Source organism: Arachis ipaensis, chromosome B9, assembly GCF_059453495.1.
Source record: "Arachis ipaensis isolate K30076 ecotype BB chromosome B9, ASM5945349v1, whole genome shotgun sequence".
Lineage (NCBI taxonomy): Eukaryota > Viridiplantae > Streptophyta > Magnoliopsida > Fabales > Fabaceae > Arachis > Arachis ipaensis.
The window spans coordinates 15,185,240-15,208,153 of NC_142444.1; the positions used below are offsets into that span (position 1 = coordinate 15,185,240).

The 22,914-nt window shown below is 31.6% G+C and overlaps 1 protein-coding gene across 1 annotated transcript; it reads right to left on the bottom strand.

Annotated features, from left to right (window-relative positions):
- Window positions 1-297: 297 nt before the first annotated feature.
- Window positions 298-12,697, bottom strand: LOC107618011 (phenylacetaldehyde oxime monooxygenase CYP71AN24). Its single transcript, XM_016319924.3, has 3 exons — window positions 11,616-12,697; window positions 1,355-1,642; window positions 298-779 (listed from the first exon to the last, which is right to left on the bottom strand). Exons 1-3 carry the CDS (start codon window positions 12,567-12,569, stop codon window positions 441-443), a joined length of 1,581 nt encoding a protein of 526 aa, XP_016175410.2. The 5' UTR covers window positions 12,570-12,697; the 3' UTR covers window positions 298-440.
- Window positions 12,698-22,914: the final 10,217 nt, after the last annotated feature.

The window sequence follows — 22,914 nt, forward strand, 5'->3', positions numbered from 1 at the left end:
AACTTAACGATAATTCATATATAGTATATAAATAAATTTAATTAGAATAAATAACAATTTATTTATTTTATTTTAGACTTTATAAATGAAAAGACTAATTCACCAATATAACAAATTATAATTAATGTAATATAATTAATTAAGTAATATAAATTATAATAAATTATATTAATTATATTAATATTTAAATATCTAATCAAATTAATTAGTTGATATAATTAAGTCAGTGCAATAAACTGTATTGAATGAGTTAAAACAATTAAATCGAAAAATACTCTCCAAAATATGCCAGGTCAGTTTCATCATTAAGTGCAGACATCCGATTTTTATATAATAGAATAGATAGAATTTTTCTTAATACACTATACATCACAATAAAGCAAAGATAATTAACACGGAAACAACATTAGCTAATATAATGACTTTAATAGATTAATTAATTAAGCTCTAACATGTGCTATTGGTTTAAGGTGAAGAGGCACTTTCTTTGAGACAACGAGTCCATATTCCTCACTCATATCAATATCATGAGCTGATGAAATATTTTCTGGAAGCTTCCAATCGAACCAATAGAGAAGGCTAGCAAGAACATACTCAACAATAGCAACCCCAAAGAACACTCCAGGACAACCCCTTCTCCCATATCCAAATGGAAGGAACTCAAACCATTGATCACCATTGAAATCAATTTCACTTTTCTCAAATCTCTCAGGCATGAACTCCTCAGGCCTTTCCCACAATTTTGGATCCCTTTGAATTGCCCATGCATTAGTTAGTACCTATATGTTGTACCAATACAAATACACAATTATATTAAATATGATAAATTAAACCTATACCACAAATTTAATAAAATAAGGGATAAATAAAATATATTTTTTTACTTAAAATTTACTAAAAATTTTAAAAATATTCTTAAGTTTTAATTCATTTTAATTTTATCTCAAAAATTTTCAATTTGTATCAAATTATATCCTTGTCAACTAAATTTTTAAAAAATTTAAAATCAATTCATCAACAAAGAATTATCTTATAAGAAAAGGCAAACACAAATTTTCAGTAAGAATTTTTCGTTGTTAAATATTATTGTTAGATTAATCCTAAACTTTAAAATTTAATGTAGAAGTATATTTGATATAAATAAAATTTTTTTAAACAAAATTAAAATAAATTAAAATTTAAAGATATTTTTAAAATAATAAATTTTAAAGATAAAACTATATTTTATCATAAAATAAATATGCAGATATGGTAGAAAATAATATTCATGAAAATAGTTATACTTATATTTATAAAATTAATAAAAGTTAAAAAGAAAATGTGTAGAGAATGAATAATTAGGTTAGGTGGTTACCATTGTTTTTGCTGGAATATCGAATCCATTGAGTTTGACATGAGCCATTGTCTCTCGTGGAGGCAAAACGGTGCAAGGTGGGTGCAACCGTAGAGTCTCCTTCACTACACACTTGAAGTATTGCATTTGGTTGATGTGGTTTTCTTCCACTTTTGATGAGTTGTTACATCTCACAACCCTTCTCACTTCTTCTTGAACTTTCTTCATAATTTCTGGATTTTGCACAAGTCTTGTCATTGCCCATTCTATAGTTGCTGAAGTTGTGTCCGTGCCCCCTACAAACATGTCCTGCAATAATTCATCAATTTATTATATATATATATATTATCAATTTTATAATCAAAATATATTAACCGACACTCTTTATTTATAATTGAAACATTTTTTTTTCTAAAATTAACAAGCTAAGCTTCATCCCTCTATCTCTATCTTTAACCTTATTTTATATTACGAAATTAAATTAGCTAATCAAATACATATGAAACAGAAAATAAAAATATGTGAAATAATTAATATATAGTGTATAACTTAAAGTAAAATTTTACATGTAGTTTATTTTAATATAAAATTAATACTTAAGAATCATTAGATAATTTAATAAATTTTACTAAATTATTATTTAACAATTTTTCACTAACCCCATGTGAGTTTTTACTATAATTTAATGATTAATTTTCAGAGTATGTTTAATTTTTGGATTTAAAATCACTGTTTAAATATTTAGTACGTATTGGCCATAATTTATTTACAAGAGCATTTTGTAATTTTAGTAAGAGAAAGAAGGGTTAAAAGTTTATCCAATGTAAGATATCACATTGTTTGAAAAAATATTTGGTTCCATAATCTGTTTTGTAAAAATTAAGAAAAAAAAAATTTGTATATTATTATTAATATATATATATATATATATATATATATATATATATATATATATATAATATTATCTATCTGAAAATTATTCGAATAAAAATAGTTTAATTTAACGATTGATGTGGATTATATATATATATATATATATATATATATATACAACAAATGAAAAGGAAACCATTGAATAAAATATCAAAATAGTCAACAACTTCTAAATCAGAAATCATAATATATTTAGAATAGCTAGTTACTAGCTACTAGCTATATTATGATGAGCATGTAATAAACTAATAAGATTTTGAAGATTTTGCGTCTGACGGTTTGCATACGAAATCTGTTGTCCAGGAGGTTACGTTGAAGTGGAGTATAATAATTAGACACTCAATTCAATCTAATCGCTATCAAATCAACATGTTATTTATATACTAAAATCGGTTATTAAAATTAATTATTAATATATTTATATATAAATAAATAATTTAATTTATTTTTAATATATATTTATATTTTAATAATTAATTTTAATGTACACATAATATAATTGAATAATTATATATTGTTTGGTAAGTCGGTTTCCGGTCGGTTTGGGTGAAGATCCTGGGAGATGGTAGGGGCTCGTCAAGTCGTGGACTGTCGGCTAGAGTTGCGCGAGGTCCCGAATACTTCGTGTGGAAAAAAGGGGGTGCCACCTGCAAAGACACTCCGACGCTCTTGTCAGTAAATGTGCAGGCGAAAAGGGTGATGTGATATGTGACGTACCTCGGGGGAAGAGCCAATATTCCCCTTATATATTGTCAGGGGTGGGCCCTGTAAAGGCAGGCCCACTACTCTCGAGGTGTTCCCTTCACAGCTGTGGGTGAGCTGTTACGGACGCGTGTCCGGGTCGGCGATGGGGCGTCCTATCCCTAACCGTTCGGGTCGGGTGGAGCTCGGATCGGCCCAAGCCAGCAGAGGGTTTGGGCCGGGCCGTAACAAATACTAACTAAAATTTTAACCACATTAATTTGTGCAAATCAACCTTGAAAGTGTCGACTAGTTTTCAAGCGAGATCTATACCATGCGTCTGATATTAACAGATTACAATCACATTTGACAATACATAGTATTTTCATGAGCCAATCAAACACAAACATTGTTTACCAGCTAAAGGTCCAACCACAAGTCCACAACTGCTCTCAATTCTCATGCACTTAATCTTTCACTTAAGACGTGACAATCCCCAACATTCTTTTCAAAAACCTGATCTCTCCAACTAGTAGATAACATCTTATTTGATGCCCACCAAAACAAAGAAACTAGAAGCAATGTCCATCACACTGCCTCGTGGCTGCCAGAAAGATCAATTCCAGGGCCAGCCAGAGTATATAAGTCTAACATAACATGCCAGCCAGGCCAAAGCATTAAATAACATTTCTCAAAGCAAACATAAAATAGGATTTTCCATGAACAGCCGATTGCTTCAGAGTTCAGAGGGAACAGGACATAAAAACAAGTGTATCATCGATTTTGTGAAGGCATTCTTTCTGATCCGTGCCTCAACTGAAAGCTGCTGGACCTGAAACTTGGCTCTGATCCGCTGGCAGCCTGGTGGTATGCTCTCCAACTTGATTCTCTATCCACATGATTGAATGATAATGAAGGCAAGTGATCTCTTTCCCAACCTTGGAAGCGACTTGGCAGATGGGCTTCTTCCGGAAAATTGCGTCCCGATGAACCTGATGGAATCAATAAGAAGCCACCGCTTTGGTCTGGTGATGAGGCCACTTGTGCTAATTGAGCTGACCCATTATGGCTGCTGGACCTTCTAGTGTCAGAGGCATTAGGAGTCCGCATTGAGGTAGAATTAGGAGGTTGTGGAGGTTGATAGTATGCCTGAAGAGCCTGGACTCTGTCTCGGGCCCGGGCATTGCTACCTGGATATGGAGGTATCATTGAAGATGCAACTGATGCCCCAGCTCTAGCACCAGAACTGTGACCAACAATGAAGGGGCGGTACCTGCAAAGACACTCCGACGCTCAAGTCAGAATGGATCAAAGAGGTAGAAAGTGTGAGGAATGAATGAATACCTGGAGGGACCTGGGTCCTCTATTTATAGGTGATGGTGAATATCTTATCTTATCTTATTTGGCTAAGATAAGGGAGACGTTTGAATTATCTTATCTTATCTTATCTTATTTGGCTAAGATAAGGGAGACGTTTGAATTCGAAAGTTGGTTAGGAGCTCTAGTGGGCTGGTTCCGAGCTTTCTGGAAGGGCGAAGCGGGTCGGACCCTGGTAACCGGGTTCGGGGACCGTTCTGGGTGTAGGATCCGTGGGCCGGATCCGTAACAGTTGCCCCCGGAGCGAGAGAGTGAGGGTGCTCGGTCTCATCGCTGGAGAAACCTTTTCCTCGCCGTTGTGGTTTGGCAAGGAGATCGTTGTTTGGTTTTTCCGATCGAGGTCGAGGATTTGGGGAGTTCCTAGCCGTTTCATGGTCAGGCGAGGAGCGCGTTGTTTGGGCGTCTCATCACATGCCGGGTTTGATGACCGTTCCGAAGAAGGGCCCGGAGATTGGGTCTGGAACAGTTGCCCCCGGAGCATGAGAGTATGCTTTCTTGGTCTCAATGCTAAGTCATTGGAGAGTCCGATTCTCTGTAGTTCGGGAAACTGTGAGGGGCCTGAAAAGGGCGTGACGTCATCATGCACCAATTGGTAGGATGTTGGTCAGTATGGCTTTCCGCGAGTTGGAAGACCGTCAGCTCATGCTTGTTTTGTGTGGCCTTTTTTGGGCCGTTATTGTGAACTTATTTTAGGCCTCTTGGTGGGCCGATTTTAAGACTTTGTTTATTTAGCTTATTTGGATTCCCGTTTTGTTGGCTTTGCGGGTGATCGATTCACGAGTCACTATTTTTGTTATTTGGATATCCGTTTTATTGGCCTCGGGTGTTCGATTCCCGGGTAGCCGTTTACTTATTTGGATATCCGTTTTATTGGTTTCGGGGTGATCGATTCTCGGGTAGCCGTTTACTTATTTAGATACCCGTTTTATTATTTGGATATCCATTTTGTTGGCCTCGGGGTGATCGATTCCCGGGTAGCCGTTTACTTATTTGGATATCCGTTTTATTGGCTTCGGGGTGATCGATTTCCGGGTAGCCGTTTGCTTATTTGGATATCCGTTTTATTATTTGGATATCCATTTTGTTGGCCTCGGGGTGATCGATTCCCGGGTAGCCGTTTACTTATTTGGATATCCGTTTTATTGGCTTCGGGGTGATCGATTCCCGGGTAGTCGTTTGCTTATTTGGATATCCGTTTTGTTGGCCTCAGGGTGATCGATTTCCGGGTAGCCGTTTACTTATTTGGATATCCGTTTTATTATTTGGATATCTATTTTGTTAGCCTCGGAGTGATCGCTTCCCGGGCCGCTATTTTTTGTTATTTGGATACCCGTTTTGTTATTTGGATATCCGTTTTATTATTTGGATATCCGTTTTATTGGGAGTGGGTAGACCGATGTTGTTTTGTCATAAGACGAGGTCTCCTGGTCCGAAGTCTCGTCGTACCGTGCTGCCATTGTACCTTAGGCTTATTCTCTATTTTAGGGCTAGCTCACGTAGGTGTGCTATACTCCTGACCTTGTCTGCAAGGCCCTACTTTGCTTCTTTTTCGTTTCCTCCCATGGTTCTGCGTGAATTTTGGTGTGCATCGAGATCGGAAAGGAAGATGCCTACCGTGTCTCGGGATCTCTTGCGTAGGACTAGTGCTGATGTTGTCGTATTCTACCACGGTTTTCTGGTCTCTGTGGATGGTTCCGACGGAGCCATCTTCTGCCGTGAACTTCATTAGAAGGTATTTGGTAAAGATGACGGCGGAGAGGTCGTTGATTGTTTTCCTTCCGAGGATGACGTTATAAGCGGTGGAGTTCTTGAGGACCACGAACTCGGAAAGGATTGTCTTCCTCTGGCTTCCCGTCCCTATGGTAAGGGGAAGAATGATGGAACCGTCTGGCTTGAGGAAGTTGTCTCCGAGTCCCATGACACCGTTGCGGTGTGTTTGGAGATTTTCGTTGCGGAGCCCGAGCTTGTTGAAGGCACCTCGGAAGAGGATGTTGGAGTCTGCGCCGGTGTCCACTAGTATTCTCCGAACTAGTCCTGTTCCGATTCTCGCCGAGATGACAAAAGGTGCGTCTTCGGCCGAGGTGCTGTGCTGGCAATCCTCGGGCAAAAAAGTTATCGTTTTGTCGGCTGTGGTAGCTGGGGCTTGATCTCTGACGGCCAAGAATTTGAGGTCCTTTTTTAGTGTTGATCTTGACTTGCCTGACACATCCTTGCCCGTGATGACATTTACTACTATGGCTGGGTCGTCTTCTGGACTTTCCCTGGGAGGTTGTTTTTGTGTTCTCAGGTTGCGTCCTTCCCTCTCAGGCGACTTGTCTTTTTCCGCGCATTTTGGTTCCCTGATGATTTTGGCGAAATCTGGGGGTTTGCCGTCTCTTATAGCTTGTTTGAGGGTGTCTTTAAGGTCGAAACAGTCTTGTGTCCTGTGCCCGTAACCTCGGTGGTAGTTGCAGTAAAGGGTCTTGTTGCTGCCCGTTCTTTCTTTGAGTTGTCGGGCTTTTGGGATAATACCCCGATCCGCTATCTGGTGGTATATCTCGGTAATCGAGGCTGTCAGGGGGGTGTAGTTCGAGAATTTCCCAATCCTGGGTGGTCGGTTTGTGTTGGTTTGTTTGGGTTGGTCTCTTTGACTTTCTCTGGGCATCGGATTATGGCGGGAAGTCGGGTTGCCGTGTGGAGTGTTGCCGTGTTGTCGTTTATTGGCGGCGACGACCTGGCTGATCTCCTCGTCGTTTATGTAGTCTCTGGCGATGTTTTGGATCTCGTGCATGGTCCATACTGGCTTGGTGGTGAGGTGTTTGCGGAAGTCTTCGTTCATGAGCCCGTTGGTTAAACAGAGGCTTGCGACGAAATCCGTGAGTCCATCAATCGTTAGACATTCATCGTTGAAGCGGTCCAGGTATTTTCGTGTGGATTCGTCTTGTTTCTATGTGACCCCTAATAAGCTGATGGGGTGTTTAGCTTTGGTAATTCTGGTGGTGAATTGGGCCATAAACTTCCGTGAGATATCATGGAAGCCAGTTATGGATCCATTGGGGAGGGCATTGAACCATTTAATCGTTGGCCCAGCTAGGGTTACTGGGAAGGCCTTACCTCGGACCGCGTCAGCGGCCCCTTCTAGGTTCATCCTGGCCTTGAAGGCCGTTAGGTGCTCCTGGAAGTCTTTGGTTCCGTCGTACTTCATATCCGTAGGTTTGTCGAAGCCTTTAGGGAGTTTTGCTTTCAGGATTCTTTCAGTGAAGGGAATGGCTCCCATTATCACGTGGTCACTTCTTGTGCATTTGGCCTCTTGATGTCGTCGGTCGTTGTCCGTTTCATGTTGATGAGCCGGGTTGCGTGGGACGCTGCGATCATACCTTTTGCTGTGTCGTCGTTCAGGCATCCTGTCATGTCCGTGGTCACGGCAGATGCTGCGATTGTATCTCTTGGCATGTCGCCGTTCTGGCGATCCGCCGTGCCTGGTTTCATGGCGAGATCCTGATCTAGAGGTTGCGTGAGTTCCGTTTTTTTTTCGGCATTGTGCTTTTCTTTGGGTGTAACTCGGCCTTTGAGGTCTTGCACCCTGAGGCACAGCTCTTGGATTATCTGGACCGCCTTCTCTCCTAGGCCGTCGGGTGGCCGAGCTTCAGTGGGAGGACGGTTGTCCTATCTTGATTGTTGCTGGGTTGGGGTTGGTTGGCGATGTGCCGCGCTTATTATCCTCCCTGGGTGGGAGGAGTGTTATCTTGGAGTTCGGGAGTTGGGGTGTTGGGTGGAGGATTGCTCCTCGAGGTTCTCCGTCATGCCGCCACGATTTGGCTGTCCCCCGCATCTATGCAAGAACCTTGAGAACTTTCTTGATCTATTAGCTCCTGAGAGGTCTGAGCTTGGCCAGGGTGGTAGCATTTAAGGAGGTCGTTCATGATGAGCTTCCTTATGAATTTTCAGTAAGGTCCGAAGGGGGATCATGGCGACAGATTTGTCATAGGTGAGGCGGCGGATGGCAGAGGTTTGGAACCTGGTGTTTGAAGGAGGTGACCTCGTGGGTTTGGAAGAAGAGCTTGAAGAGTTCAAAAGAAGAAGCAACAACGATGGGCATGGAGCCAAAATAGAGGGAGAAGATGGGGCCATGGCGCTTGGAAGGACGAATGAGGGGAGTGGTGAATGAGAGGGCCCAAGAGGTGGAGGTGTCCCACTAAAGGGAGGTGAGACTTTGGGCTCGGAGGATTTAGAATTTCACCGTTGGAATAGGGCGAGGGTGCATAAAGAGTGTTATCACTAAGAAGGTGATTGCAAGTCGAAGAAACATTGTTCCTTTGGGATTTCGCCGTTGGAGTAGGACGAAGGTATGTTATCACTGCAAATGTGATGCAAGTTAAGGAAACATTATTCCTTTGGGATTTCGCCATTGGAGTTTCGCCATTGGAGTTTCGCCGTTGGAATAGGGCGAAGGTGTGTTATCACTGCAAAGGTGATGCAAGTTAAGGAAACATTATTCCTTTGGGATTTTGCCATTGGAGTTTCGCCGTTGGAATAGGGCGAAGGTGTGTTATCACTGCAAAGGTGATGCAAGTTAAGGAAACATTATTCCTTTGGGATTTTGCCGTTGGAGTAGGGCAAATGTGTGTTATCCTTGCAAAGATGATGCAAGTTAAGAAAATATTATTCCTTTGGGATTTCGCCGTTGGAGTAGGGCGAAGGTGTGTTATCCCTGCAAAGATGATGCAAGTTAAGGAAACATTATTCCTTTTTGCTCTCAGCTACACCCAAGAAATCTGAGTTTGATGATTGCTCTTCTGGGTTATCCGCCATGCTGCCACAATGTTGCAAAGTCCCCACAGACGGCGCCAATGTACAAGATGTCTCTGGTACGGGTTGAGAGATGAATCGAGAACTTGTGGGTTGAGGCAGATGCCGGATCACTTGCCTGGAGCAATGGGGGGCGGTACCTGCAAAGACACTCCGACGCTCAAGTCAGAATGGATCAAAGAGGTAGAAAGTGTGAGGAATGAATGAATATCTGGAGGGACCTGTGTCCTCTATTTATAGGTGATGGTGAATATCTTATCTTATCTTATCTTATCTTATTTGGCTAAGATAAGGGAGACGTTTGAATTCGAAAGTTGGTTAGGAGCTCTAGTGGGCTGATTTCGAGCCTTCTGGAAGGGCGAAGCGGGTCGGACCCTGGTAACCGGGTTCGGGGACCGTTCTAGGTGTAGGATCCGTGGGCCGGATCCGTAACATATATTAAATAAAATTAACTTCTGGCAGTAAAAATTATTTAAAAATTATAAAAATAGATGTCAACATAATATATAAAAATTTAGATATTTAAAAACATTCTCATTTCATATAAAAACTAAACATTCATAATTTAGATACTTACTCGATTAGAAAAAATAATATTTTTTTAAATATATGTGTTTAATAAAATATTTAAAATACAATTAGTAAAAAAAAATTATATTCACGTATATATAAAATTAATAACTAAAAAATATTAAATAATAATTTAATCAAATATATAATTTTTTTGTCTTTCTTAGCACATAATTAATAAATACAAGAAATTAAGGCTTAGCTTAAAAAGCCGGATTCTTTTTCTTTTATTTATTTATTTATTTATTAATAAAGTGAAAGATGAGACATATATTGTCGTTCCTTTGTCTGTAAGGCACTAATATGACTCGGTTCCGTAAATATTGGATAAGAGATGAATGATCTGAATGAGATACGTAATATATCCTTTGACCTCATCTGTTGAATTCATCTTATGAGATAATACATATGGGACAAAAACTACGTACTCCTTTGGGTTCTTACTTTTTTTTTTTTTTCCCCTAAGTTTCGCTTTCGATTTTTGTTATTGACAATTTGTTTGTTTGACTGAATTTTTAAAAAAATTTATAGAAAAATAAAATAATTTTATATTTAATTCAAAAAATTTTTTTATTTATCAATTATATTTAGATATAATAATATAAAAATATTATTTATTTATTTATTATTTAAAAGAATATAAATTATAACTTTTTAAAAAAAATTATTTTTACTATTAAAAATTTATTAAATATTTTAAAAATTAAAAAAATTATTTTTTTATTATCTTTTTTTATCAACTTAATAACACTCAACACTCAAACAAGTACAATATGTGTTTAATTAGTATACTCCAACTTTTTATGCAAAATTTATTATTCAATTATGAGTTATGTTGCTAATTCGTAAAAATATAGAAATCAAATATAAATAAAAGATTGCAAATCTAAATAATGAAAAAAAAAAGAACGTAAATATATAAAATATAATAATTTATGTCTCTATTGTTATCACAAGTGTGTGAAAATTATGTAATATATGAACGTAAATCATGGTTAGTCTATGTATAAAAATTAAATTTAATGCATTAATTATCTATTAGTAAGAAATTGTTAGTTTTTTAAAACTTTTATTTTTACTAATGAATTCTTAGTTACAATTTTTTTTTTAAATAAACTAAGCCGACCAAAATAAGGTAACAAGTTAAGGTAATAAGTTAATGCATGGATCTCTTATCTTATAAACTCTTTACTTTTTTTAATTTTTTTTTAATATGGGACTAATTTCATACATCTCACACTTGCAACATTAATAATTTTCGTATAAAAATGATAGTTAAAAATTTTATAATTATAACTTATTAGTCAAATATATTAAACAATTTAAAAATTTATATATGATGTCTTTCAATTATGTTAGATATATACAAAAAAAAATTAACCATCATTTTAATTATTAATATAAAATATATTTTAAAATATATAATGACTAATTCAATAATTAATTTTAGTATTCATATATATATATATATATATATATATAATAATATTTTTGAAAAATATTAAAAAATTAATAAAATTTATTATTTTTTATCAACGTTAACCAACAACATTTAAAAGCATAAATTAAAAGTATATTAATAGATAAATTGATAACTAAAGAAATTATGTTAATAATTAAATATTAGTCGAAAACAATAAATTATGGTTCGTCGAATTTTTTTTTATATTTTTTTGCCTTTACATAAAAACTTGGAGGGGTGGGTCACCTTATCGAGTAGCAGATTGTTGGTTATGAAATTGAAAGGTAAAAACTCAGTTTGTCGATTTTACGGAAAGTTAATAACTGAAAGTCGTTAAATAATTTGACTGATTTGACTAAATTTTTATTTAATGGCTCTCATCTAATAACTTTAGGTGAAGTGAAATGCATTTGAGTTTCAATCAAATTGAAAAGCTAAGAAGGGAGTAGAGAAAAGATAGATAGGGCATACCATGAGAAGTGATTTAATGTCATTGTTGGTAAGCTTATACTCCCCATCAACCATAGCAGCATCTTCTTGAATTCCAAGTAGTACATCCACCAAATCCTTCTTATCATTACTACTACCATCACCATCACTTTCTCCCTTCTTTGCCATTTTATGCTCTTCAATAACCTTATCAAACAATCCATCCAACGTTTTAAAAGTCTCTCTATACCTCCCAATCTTCCCACTAACCACATCAACCCAACCCAATGCCGGAAAATAATCCCCCACTGTAAACGCCGTCAAATAAATCATCACTCTCCTCGCCAAATCTTGAATCCCACCTTCTTTTCCGTACTTTCTTCCCAACGCGCACTTACAAACTATGTTGTTCGAACTCGAAACCACCATCTCCCCCAAGTTCACCGCTTCCTCGTTTGAACTCGCTCTCATCAACACCCTCACCATCTCTTCAACTTCCTCTTCTCGGATCGCTCTGAATGATTGCACTCTTCTCGTGCTAAGAAGCTGGAGCACGCATATCTTCCTCTTCTGCCTCCAATCGTCTCCGTAGAGCCCGAACCCGACGTCGGTGGCGCCGTACAACAAGATCTTCGTGGCCGTGTTTTGTGGCCGGTTTGAGAAAACTAGGTCGTGGTTTTTGGCTATCTTTTTTGCAAGTTCGGCGGATGAAACTACCAGAGTTGGGTTGGGTTTTTGACCCAATTGTAGCATCATGATGTCGCCGTAAGTGTTGGAGAGGTTTCGAAGAGAAAGGTGTGGGAGTGTGCCGAACTGGAGGAGGTTTCCGATGAAGGGTAGTTTTGGTGGTGATGGAGGAAGGTTCATTGGATTGGGTTTGGATTTCTTTGTGTGGTTGAAGACGAAGAAGACGGTGATTGTAAAGAGTAGCCATAGGTAAATGTTGGAAAGAAGTGGTTCTTGGATTTGGTCGTAGATCCAAGTCTTGAAAGCCATGATTATTGTTAACTTGTTTCTTAATTCTTATTATGTATATCCTTTTCCAAAGCATAGAAGTCCATAACCCACTTGTATATATATATAGCCACTGGCCACTCTGCCCACTCATGTTACCTCCATTCGTTATCATAAACATATACATACACATCGTGTATTAAAAGAGAGTTGGAAACTCAACTGCGCTAACGCTCTCAAATATCAACTTCACATTACATACACATCGTGTATTAAAAGAGAGTTGGAAACTCAAGTGCCTAACGACTCTCAAGTATCAACTTCACGTGAAGTCGATTTCACTTTATCTAAAACAGATTATGTCATTTAATTTATAATTTATTGATATTCATGTGATTCTTTTTGTGTAATGTTAATAAATAAAAATTATTAAATAATTTAATATGTGTAATTCAATTATTTTTTAATAATTTTTATTAGTTATTAATTTTATATAAAAATAATTATATATAATTTTTTTTATTATTAAATATATTTTTAGTCTTATTTGGATCAACTTTATTTTTAAATTTGTAGTGTATTTCGATGACTTGTGAAGTAGTAAATGTTTTAAAAATTAATCTTGTTATATTATATATATATACAAAAATTTAGTCATTATATTAATTATTTAATTTTTATAAAATATATATTAAAAATAAATTAAATAATATATATTTATATATAAATATATGATAATTGATCTTTTGTATCTATATATTATTAGATTCTATTTATTTTTTAATTAATATTAAATTAATTGCATAATTGAATTGGTTTGGGTTCCACAATTTTAGAATTAATATCCGAAACTAATTAGGATCGAATTTAATAGGGTCAGATTCGATTGTACGTACCTAATTATCCATTGAGTCTAAAATCGATATAATAGAATTAGATGGATAATCGGATTATCCATACCCACGAATATCCCTATTCAATGTTACTTATTTTGCATTTTCACTACTTTTTCTTTTTCTTTTCACATGATATAAAAAAAATCATAATAATATTAAGAAGATGATAACATAAAAGTATTTTATATAATTTAATATTTATAATTATATATATATAATATTTATAATTATATGTTTATTACATTTAAAATTATTTATTTATTTTAATAATAATTAATAAATATAAAATAAAAGAATTGAACTAATTTAAACTTATTTTTATTATCTTTTGAACATTTTTTTTAATAACGTGCACAACTAGAGCAATGAAAAATAAATGCAGTATTATGTGTGTGCTTGGATTACAGTTTACAAACAAAAATTTGTATAAAATTGATTTTTCAAACTTGATTTTGATAAAACAAAAAAAAAAAGTTTGTGTTAACGTGATTTATGTTTGACAACTTTTATATCAAAATGGATTATAGTAAAATAAATATTGTTTGAACTATACTACTCATAATCACTTTTAGATAAAAAAATTATTAAAAGAAACATCAATTTAAATAATTTTTTATATTAAATAAATTTTATTAATTAATTTTATAATAAAATTAATATTTACTTACCAAATTAAAGTATCATATAAAAGTTGATAAAATAACAGAAGTTAACATATAAAATTATAATAAGAAGTAAATAAAATTTATATAAATAAAATCTAATAAAAAATAAAAAATTTTATACACAACATAAATATAGTACAAATAAAAGATAAAAAAAATTTATATAAACAAAAATAATAAAAATATCATAAAAATTAATAAAAATAAGAATTTATATCAATAATATTTGTTATATGAAAAAAAAATACAATAAAAATAAATAAAAAATTATACGAACAAAACTAAATAAAAATAAAAAATACTTTAAAAAATATACATATAAAAAATAATATAATAAATGATAAAAAAAATTCATATGAACTAGAAAATAGTATGAACTCTAAAAATATAACGTCAGAATACTACAAAAATAATATAAAAAATATTTATCATATAAATAAAAATAATACAATAAAAAACATAAAAATCAAAATTTGAAAGAGAGTACTAAAAGTAATAAAAAAATTTTAAATATTTACCTAAACAGTGATTAAAACAAATCTGAAAGATCTTGATAAAAAAAATTTAAAACGAAAAACACAAAAAATTACGGTGAAAGTTATATAGTTATTTGTATCATTTTTATAGAAGAAAATGAAGGATAAAGTTAGTAAAAAATGAATAAATTTTTTACCTAATTTCTCAACAGTAATCAACCTTTCCCAAGGTCATCGGAGAAATTACAATTTTTAGTTTTACGTGTATGTTTGGAAGCACTTCTGCTTTTAGAGTTCTAAAAAATTGTCAAACATAAAAATAGAACGTTCAAGACACTCAAACTGACTTCTCTCTTTTCTAACGTAAATTTCAAACACACCTATGAAAGTAACAACCTAACTTTCAGGTTTGTAAAGTAGTATGACTTTCTTAACAGTAAATTATTATTAAGAGGGCACCCATAAGTTATGAATTTAATAAAATTAAAACTTGTAATTATTAAGACATTTTAAATAAATTTTGTAACTATTCTTTATGATAGATATTGAATATAATACTACACATTTAAATTTTTTTATATATGAACTAAGTTTAATTAAGTCAAATAATAAAGTTTGAAGTACTCTATAAAGTACGTACATTTCGTCTGAGTTATCGTATTTGTGTGTCGGACATATTTCGGACGCAACATTCATTGATATTCGTTCGATACGTGTGTTTGCTGTGTCCAATCATATCTTAATAAAAACTAAAAAAAAAATTTAGACAGACATATTTAAGTATTATTACGTGTCAGCGTCCAACCTTATTTTTAATATGTATTATTAAAATAAATTTTAAAATAGTATATATTATTATTTATTAAAAAAATAATTTAAATATTTTATATAATTAATAATATATTAAAAATAATTAAAAAATAATTTATATTTTAATATCAATATAATATTAAAATATTATTATGATTTATATAAAAAAATATTTTATATTATATATATATATATATATATGCGTGTCTCTATGTTCTATAAAATTTTAAGATTGGTGGGTCGCGTGTACTATCTGTACATCATAAAAAATAATGTTATTCATAATTTATTTTTGTTAATATTAAATTAATTTGATTAGACTTAATTAATAAAAATATTTAAATATGTAGTATTATTCATAGATATTAGGTTAAAAGGTTGAGCACATTTAAACGTGCTCACGATGTCGGGCCTCCTAACAGAGAGCTAATGTTAAATGTGACCTAGGCATGCATAAGTGATGTCAATTATAAGACTTTTTAAATTTAAAAGTTTTAGAATTATATTTTTTATGAAATTTGTTCATTATTATTGACCACACTTTAAGTTTAAAAAAGAATTGACCCATTAACATATTTATTTATTATTTTTTTTCAATCTCACCCAAACTCCCAAAATTGATTATTTTGGTTTTCCTTTATAGAAAAAATTTGACAATATGAAAGAGGGAAACGAGTTTAGTCTGTTTAGTTTGATAAGCTTTTTTTTTTTTTTATGGCTCAGGTCAGTATTTTAGAAGCTTATATTATACATATTTAATAGTCACAAAAAAAAATATTATACATATTTAATATGTGATTTATATGAATTGTTTAATCTACTTAAAATAATACACCAGGGTATCGTTGACCTGTGATAGCCCTACATTAGAGGAGTAGGGTGTCATATTAAAACAATAGAAAATACTATAAGATCAAGTCATGTCATGCATTAGAAGATAGGATTAGTTTTATATAACAAAGAAGCAAATTTAATATATATTAAGCTAAATCTGTGGAAAGATCAGATTCACTAAAATAATTTAACGATGCTAAGAACAGGAATGTCTATTGGTTTGCGCTAACCTACGTAGCCATAGGTTTTTACCCAATCCAACTAGAAAATTATGGATTCGTTTTATTGGTTCGTTTGAATTCAAAAAATTATCCATCTATAACATGAGGATTGAGCAGCGGTGGGTATTAAAGTATTATTAGAATTATTAGTAGTGGGGAGTTAAGTTAATAATGGCTAATAATTAGTAGATAAATATTTATGAAATTAGTTGGTAATATTCTTGTAAATATGGTAATTCTTGTATCATGTAACAACTTCACATATAATATTATCTTTTTATTTTGCTATTTAACATAGTATCCACATTGAGAAGGATAAGTCATTAGTTTTTCGGTGAAAAATTATCATGTTTCCTTTTCATTCAAATATTTTTCATTCATAATTTTTTCTTTATTTTTGTTATTGATTTGATACTTTTTCATCTCACCAAATAATCTATTCTTTTTGTCTTGTCCTTTCGAGTCTAACGGACCCAAAATTATGGACACTAAGAGCTCAAATGTGCTTTGACACACCTCTCAAAGTTTGTTGTCATGGTCACTTCTTCTTTATCTCCTCTTCTTCGTCCATTTTCTCTTTCTTCCTCGGTTAAGAACCACTCCCTGTCCGCAGCTTTTCTCCCTCTCTTTATCTATCTGTTCACCCCGTTGCCGGTCACCCTGCGCCGTTGCGGCATTCTCGACGTCCCCTTTCTTCTTCTCTTCTTTTTCTTCCTACTCCTTTCTGGTTATCTCATCACTCCTATCTTACTCTCAAACACAGAATCAGAACAATAGCCTTATTCCTCCTTTTCAGAATCGCCGGCCCGCAATATATGTGTCTTCCTTCTTCCTCTGCATTACCGCGCCGCACGCATCGTCTCTTTTGGTCTCTCTTCTGCGTCACTGCACGCCGCTCACATCTTTCCCTAACCAGAGCAGAAGCCTTGTTCCTCCTTCTCGTTATGACCAGAATCGCAGCCCACACCGTACCTCTCTGTTCATTTGTCTTCCTCTGCGACTCGCACCACATGTACACTTCTTTCTCAATCATTTCATCAAAACTTATTCAAATTGGGAATTATTGACATCTTTCATTTACCAATTTGCGGGAACATATTAAAATACTATTAGATAGAGTAATTAGTAGTTGAGAGTTAAGTTAATAATGACTAGTAATTAGTAAATAGATATTTACAAAATTAGTTAATAATATTTCTATAAATAAGATAACTCTTGTATTATGTAATAACAACTTCAATACAATAATTTCACATATAAAATTATCTTTTTATTCGCTCTTTGCCCAAAATTTTAACAGTGGTGGCATGAGTTTATATTTTTTATTTAATCTACACAACATATTCAATCTAATGATGACATTCTTACTCAAATCCACAGGAATCTGCTTCTATCTTCCGTTTTATTGATTCTTAATTTGTTTAGTGATTATACATTGATTTTTTCTAAGTATGTTATTTATAAACAATTCTAAATCTAATAACATTTTTATTTTTTACTTTTTTTTTCTTTAATTTCTCACTTTGTTTCTACTAGTTTAATTTGATGCAATTTTAATTTATTTTATTTTTCACTTTTTTTTTTGAATTTGTTAGTTGCATATTGTATCTAATTAATTCTCTTGACTTGTCTTTATCAATATGATCAGACCTTTTTTGTTTACTCTCGGAGGGATTGCTAAATAAAACTTAGAGTAAAATCAGTTCTCAAATATTTTAGAATCATACATTTTAGTCCTCAAGAAAAATTAATACACAGATCAATCTTCAAGATTTTATTCCGATAGACAAATTAGTCTCCAGTTTATTTTTTGACAGAGTAATTACCCAAATCAGTCCTCAAAGATTTTAAAAACAGATATTTTAGTTCCCAAGAAAAACTAATGTACAAATCAATCCCCAATATTTCTCTCTGTTAGACATAATAGTTTTCCTTCCAAAAATAAAATAAAATAAAATAATTATTATCATCAATTGCACAATAATATTGTATTATATTTTTTGTATTTTTTGGACAAAAATAATGATAAATTTATTCATTAATTTTTTTTATATATATATATATAGTCACTCAATAATAATAATAATAATAATAATAATAATAATAATAATAATAATAATAATAATAATAATAATAATAATAATAATAATAATAGAGATTATTTTACAAGAAATTCAAGGTTAAAACCATTTGATATTTTTGTATTTAATATAATTAAAAGATGTTCTATGCAAAAAAAATGTTTGTATTAAAAAATATGTATTAAAAAAATATTTTAATTTAGATTTATATTAAATACATATTTTTTCTATTACAAACATATTTTTTAAAATAGTACATATTTTGATTATATTAAATAAAAAATATCAAATAATTTTAATTTTGAATTTCTTGTAAAATAATTTTTATTATTATTATTATTATTATTATTATTATTATTAATTACATAATAATATTGTACCATAATATTTTATATTTTCTAGATAAAAATAATAATAAATTTATTTATTAGATTCTTATATATATATAGTCACTCAATAATAATAATAATAATAATAATAATAATAATAATAATAATAATAATAATAATAAAATTATTTTATATTTTTGTATTTAATATAATCAAAAGATGTACTATTTTAAAAAATATGTTTGTATTAAAAAAATATGTATTTAATATAAATTTAAATTAAAATATTTTTTTTAATACATATTTTTTAATACAAACATATTTTTTTACATAGCACATCTTTTAATTATATTAAATACAAAAATATCAAATAATTTTAACTTTAAATTTTTTGTAGAATAATCTCTAATAATTTTTTTATTATTATTGTTATTATTATTATTATTGAGTGACTATATATATATATAGATATATAAGAATCTATAAAAAATATATCTTTATTTTTGTCCAAAAAATACAAAAAAAATATAGTACAGTATTATTGTACAATTAATAATAATTATTTTATTTTATTTTATTTTTGGACGGAGGACTGTTATGTCTAAAAGAGAGAAACGTTGAGATTGATTTGTACATTAATTTTTCTTGGGGACTAAAATGTCCATTTTTAAAATCTTTGGGGACTGATCTGGGTAGTTACTTTGCCAGAAAATGAACTGGAGACTAATTTGTCTGCTGGAGTAAAACTTTGGGAATTGATCTGTGTATTAATTTTTTTTTGGGACTAAAATATCCGATTTTAAAATTCTTGGAGACTAATTTAAATAATTACTCTAAAATTTATTAGCATTATTAAATAATAAATATTAATTGAAAATGGTTAAAGACAGCAAAGTATGCCGTTGCGAAAGGAAATAAAAAGAGTATATACTCAAATAGGTTATGTTTCCAAAAATTTTGTATCAGATATTTTTATTTTTGATAAAACTTTATTACGTTAAGGTCTTTAAATTTTATAAAAATAAAATATATAAGGTTTTATTTTAGTTAAATTTATTTTTCTATTTAAATAAATAATTATTTAAAATTAAAGTGTAATACAATAATTTATATATCTTATTTTTATAAAATTCAAAAATTTTAATGTAATAAATATTTTTTAAAAATAAAAATATCTGATTTAAAATTTTTTTAAAATTTATTTAAATATATACTCTAAAAAAATGTCAACGCCTAGAAGTTGTCACCTAATTCTTTAATTTGAACATCTTAATATATATGAGCATATTTTAAGATTTAATTTACAGACACATTTTCAGGCATAATGATTTGAAAATAATAACAATAATTTTTCTTTTAAGGAAATAAAAAAATCCAGCTATTTCATAGTCATAGGAATTATACATTATTTTTTTTATAAAGTAATTTTTGTAATATAATTAAATTAAGTTTTCTAAAGTTAGAATTTAGTTTAGTAAAATTTTTAGTTTTCAACAGCAGTTTTTTAAAGTTAACTTTTTAAAAAAAATTATATTATTTATATTTGATAAATCAAATTAAAAATGACTTTTTAATAAATACAAACAACAATAATAATTATATTTGATAAAATAACTTAAAATTTAAAAAAATCATAATAAATATAAATATAAAAATAAATTTAGATATTTATTAATAAACTTAATTACTTTGTTAGTTTTATAGTTTTACTAAATTTTTATTTAGCTTCTTATTTTAATTTAAAAGTTTGTAATTGAATCTTTATATTAATAAAAAATTTCAATTATTAGGTCTGTTCATGCTATTTTTGTTAAAATAAAAAATATTTTTGAAATATTTATTTTTGTATTTGATATAGTATAAATTATAAAATGTTCTAAATGCAAATATTATAGGATTATTGTATTTATTAGTGAAAGATAATAATTAGTAAGGATCTAATTATAAATTTTTATCTAGTATAGGAATTCAATTTCAAACTTTAAAGTATAAAAATATAATTAAAATTTTAATAAATATATAGAGACTAATAAAATAATTAAATTTATTAATACATAAAATTATATTACACGTTTTAATTATATAAGGGTTAATTTCTTCTTATATACTTCTAAATGTACCATAACTTTTAAAAATTGTAAATACATGTATAATTCTTTTATTCATCGAATACAAAACGAAGATCGAATGATTTAAAGGAATTCTTTGAATCTTAGTGTGACAATGATAATGTGAGGTGCGAAAAGAGAAGATAGATAAATCTCGGTTTGTAATTGTATAGGTAACATGGAGGAGTAAGAATAAAATTTTTTGAGAGAAAAGATGTCCAATGAAAGAAAGTGTGGGATGAAACAATTAACTATCGGAAGAAACAAGAAAAAATAGTAAAAAAAAATATCTTGTTGTAATGGCGGTAGCAAAGGAGATATAAGAAATCTAAAGACATCTTCAAACCTGTAGATTGGCATGATGCATTGGTAGTTTTGTGCAGAAATTTGGAGGTTACCTTTTTTATGCAAATAACAAATTGCTAGTATTCTTGTGTGATTTGGTTAATAAAGGTGAAAAAGTAATGGCTTTGGTCGAAGAAATTGAAGTGTTGATCTAATTTTTTATGGAGGAATCTATTTCTATCTTGGAGAATGTCGTAATTTTTTTAAAAGAAAAAAAGTTCAACACAACAAATGGAGCGTAAGAAGACAACAAACAGAATCAACGTAAAATCATAAAGAAAAAGTTAACCAACTCAAATAACACTAATATTTATTCTCTTGTCGGCATTGCCATCAACAACAAAAAGAATTTACACCTAACCACTTTTTATAGTTCATAAAGGACATATGGATAATCTTGTCAACTCCTTTTCCTTTATTCTGAAAAATTCTTCTATTCCTTTCTAACCAGATGTTTCAAATAATTGCATAAAAACACATCATTCATCTCTTGCGCTGCTCCTTGCTAGCTGATATCTCAGTCCAACTTAGAAAATGTTCCTTCAACGTCTGCGGGAATGATCATTGCCTTCCAACAAATGATAACCAAGCACACCAAACCTACCAAGAAAAATCACAACCAAGAAACAAGTGGTGACCATGTTCAACACCTTTGTTACATATAACACACATACAACATCTTCCTGGTTAATAACCCCAAGCCGACTCAGCCTTTCCTTCGTATTGACCCTGCCAGTCAAAACAAACTAGACAAACAGTTCAACTTTTGGTGGAAATAGACCTTTTCAAATTGTCCTAGTAAAGCTGTAACTTGTTATATCCTCCGGAATAATTTTCACCTACAATACCTGCACAAAAGAGTTAGTAAAAAAGACTCATTGTTTATCGAATTTTCACACAACTCTATCCTCTCTCTATCATAAGCAAGTTTGACCAGCCTTAATGTATCATGCAACTGGTTAACTAGATCCAACTCCCATTGGAATAGCTCTCGCCTCCATTGGAAGTTCCATATCCACTCAACCCCATCCCAAAACCCACAATCCCCTATAACAGATCCTCTTTGGTTTGAAACTGAGAAGAGCCTTGGAAACTGATCTTTCAGAGAACTACCACGCAGTCAGACATCCTCCCAAAACCGAGTTCCTCTCCCATCACCAACCTCCATAGCCAACCTAGTAATCATCTTCTGTCTTACTTGCTGATCCTTGAACTGTATCTGGCAGATATCCTTCCAGGGTCCCTTAGACAGGTAAAACCTGAGAGGATAGCAACACATTTGGGTCCAGGTTGTTATAAGAGTAAACCACCTTCTGCACAGTGGACACTCCTCTTTTGAGAATTGCCACCACCACTTAAATAGAAGAGCTGTGTTCCGCATCGTGGCATCCCCAACACCCAACCCACAAATTGTTTTGGGCACCTACACCACCTCCTACCTAATTAGAGTCATACCATTCCTACCATCCTCTTTGCTCCATAGAAATCTTCTCTGTAAGAAAATCAGTTTTTCTACAACAACCTTTGGCATTTTATATAGGCTCAAATAATATTCAGGAAGGCTATTTAACACAGATTTAATGAGCACTAACTTATCGACTTTATTAAGAATCTTGGCTTTT

Coding starts and splice junctions, on each gene's coding strand:
- LOC107618011 (XM_016319924.3), bottom strand. CDS start 12,569: ATGGCTTTCAAGACTTGGATCTACGACCAAATCCAAGAACCACTTCTT. Junction 1,643..11,615: donor ACATTAAATCACTTCTCATG/GTATGCCCTATC, acceptor GAATTATTGCAG/GACATGTTTGTAGGGGGCAC. Junction 780..1,354: donor ATATTCCAGCAAAAACAATG/GTAACCACCTAA, acceptor TACAACATATAG/GTACTAACTAATGCATGGGC.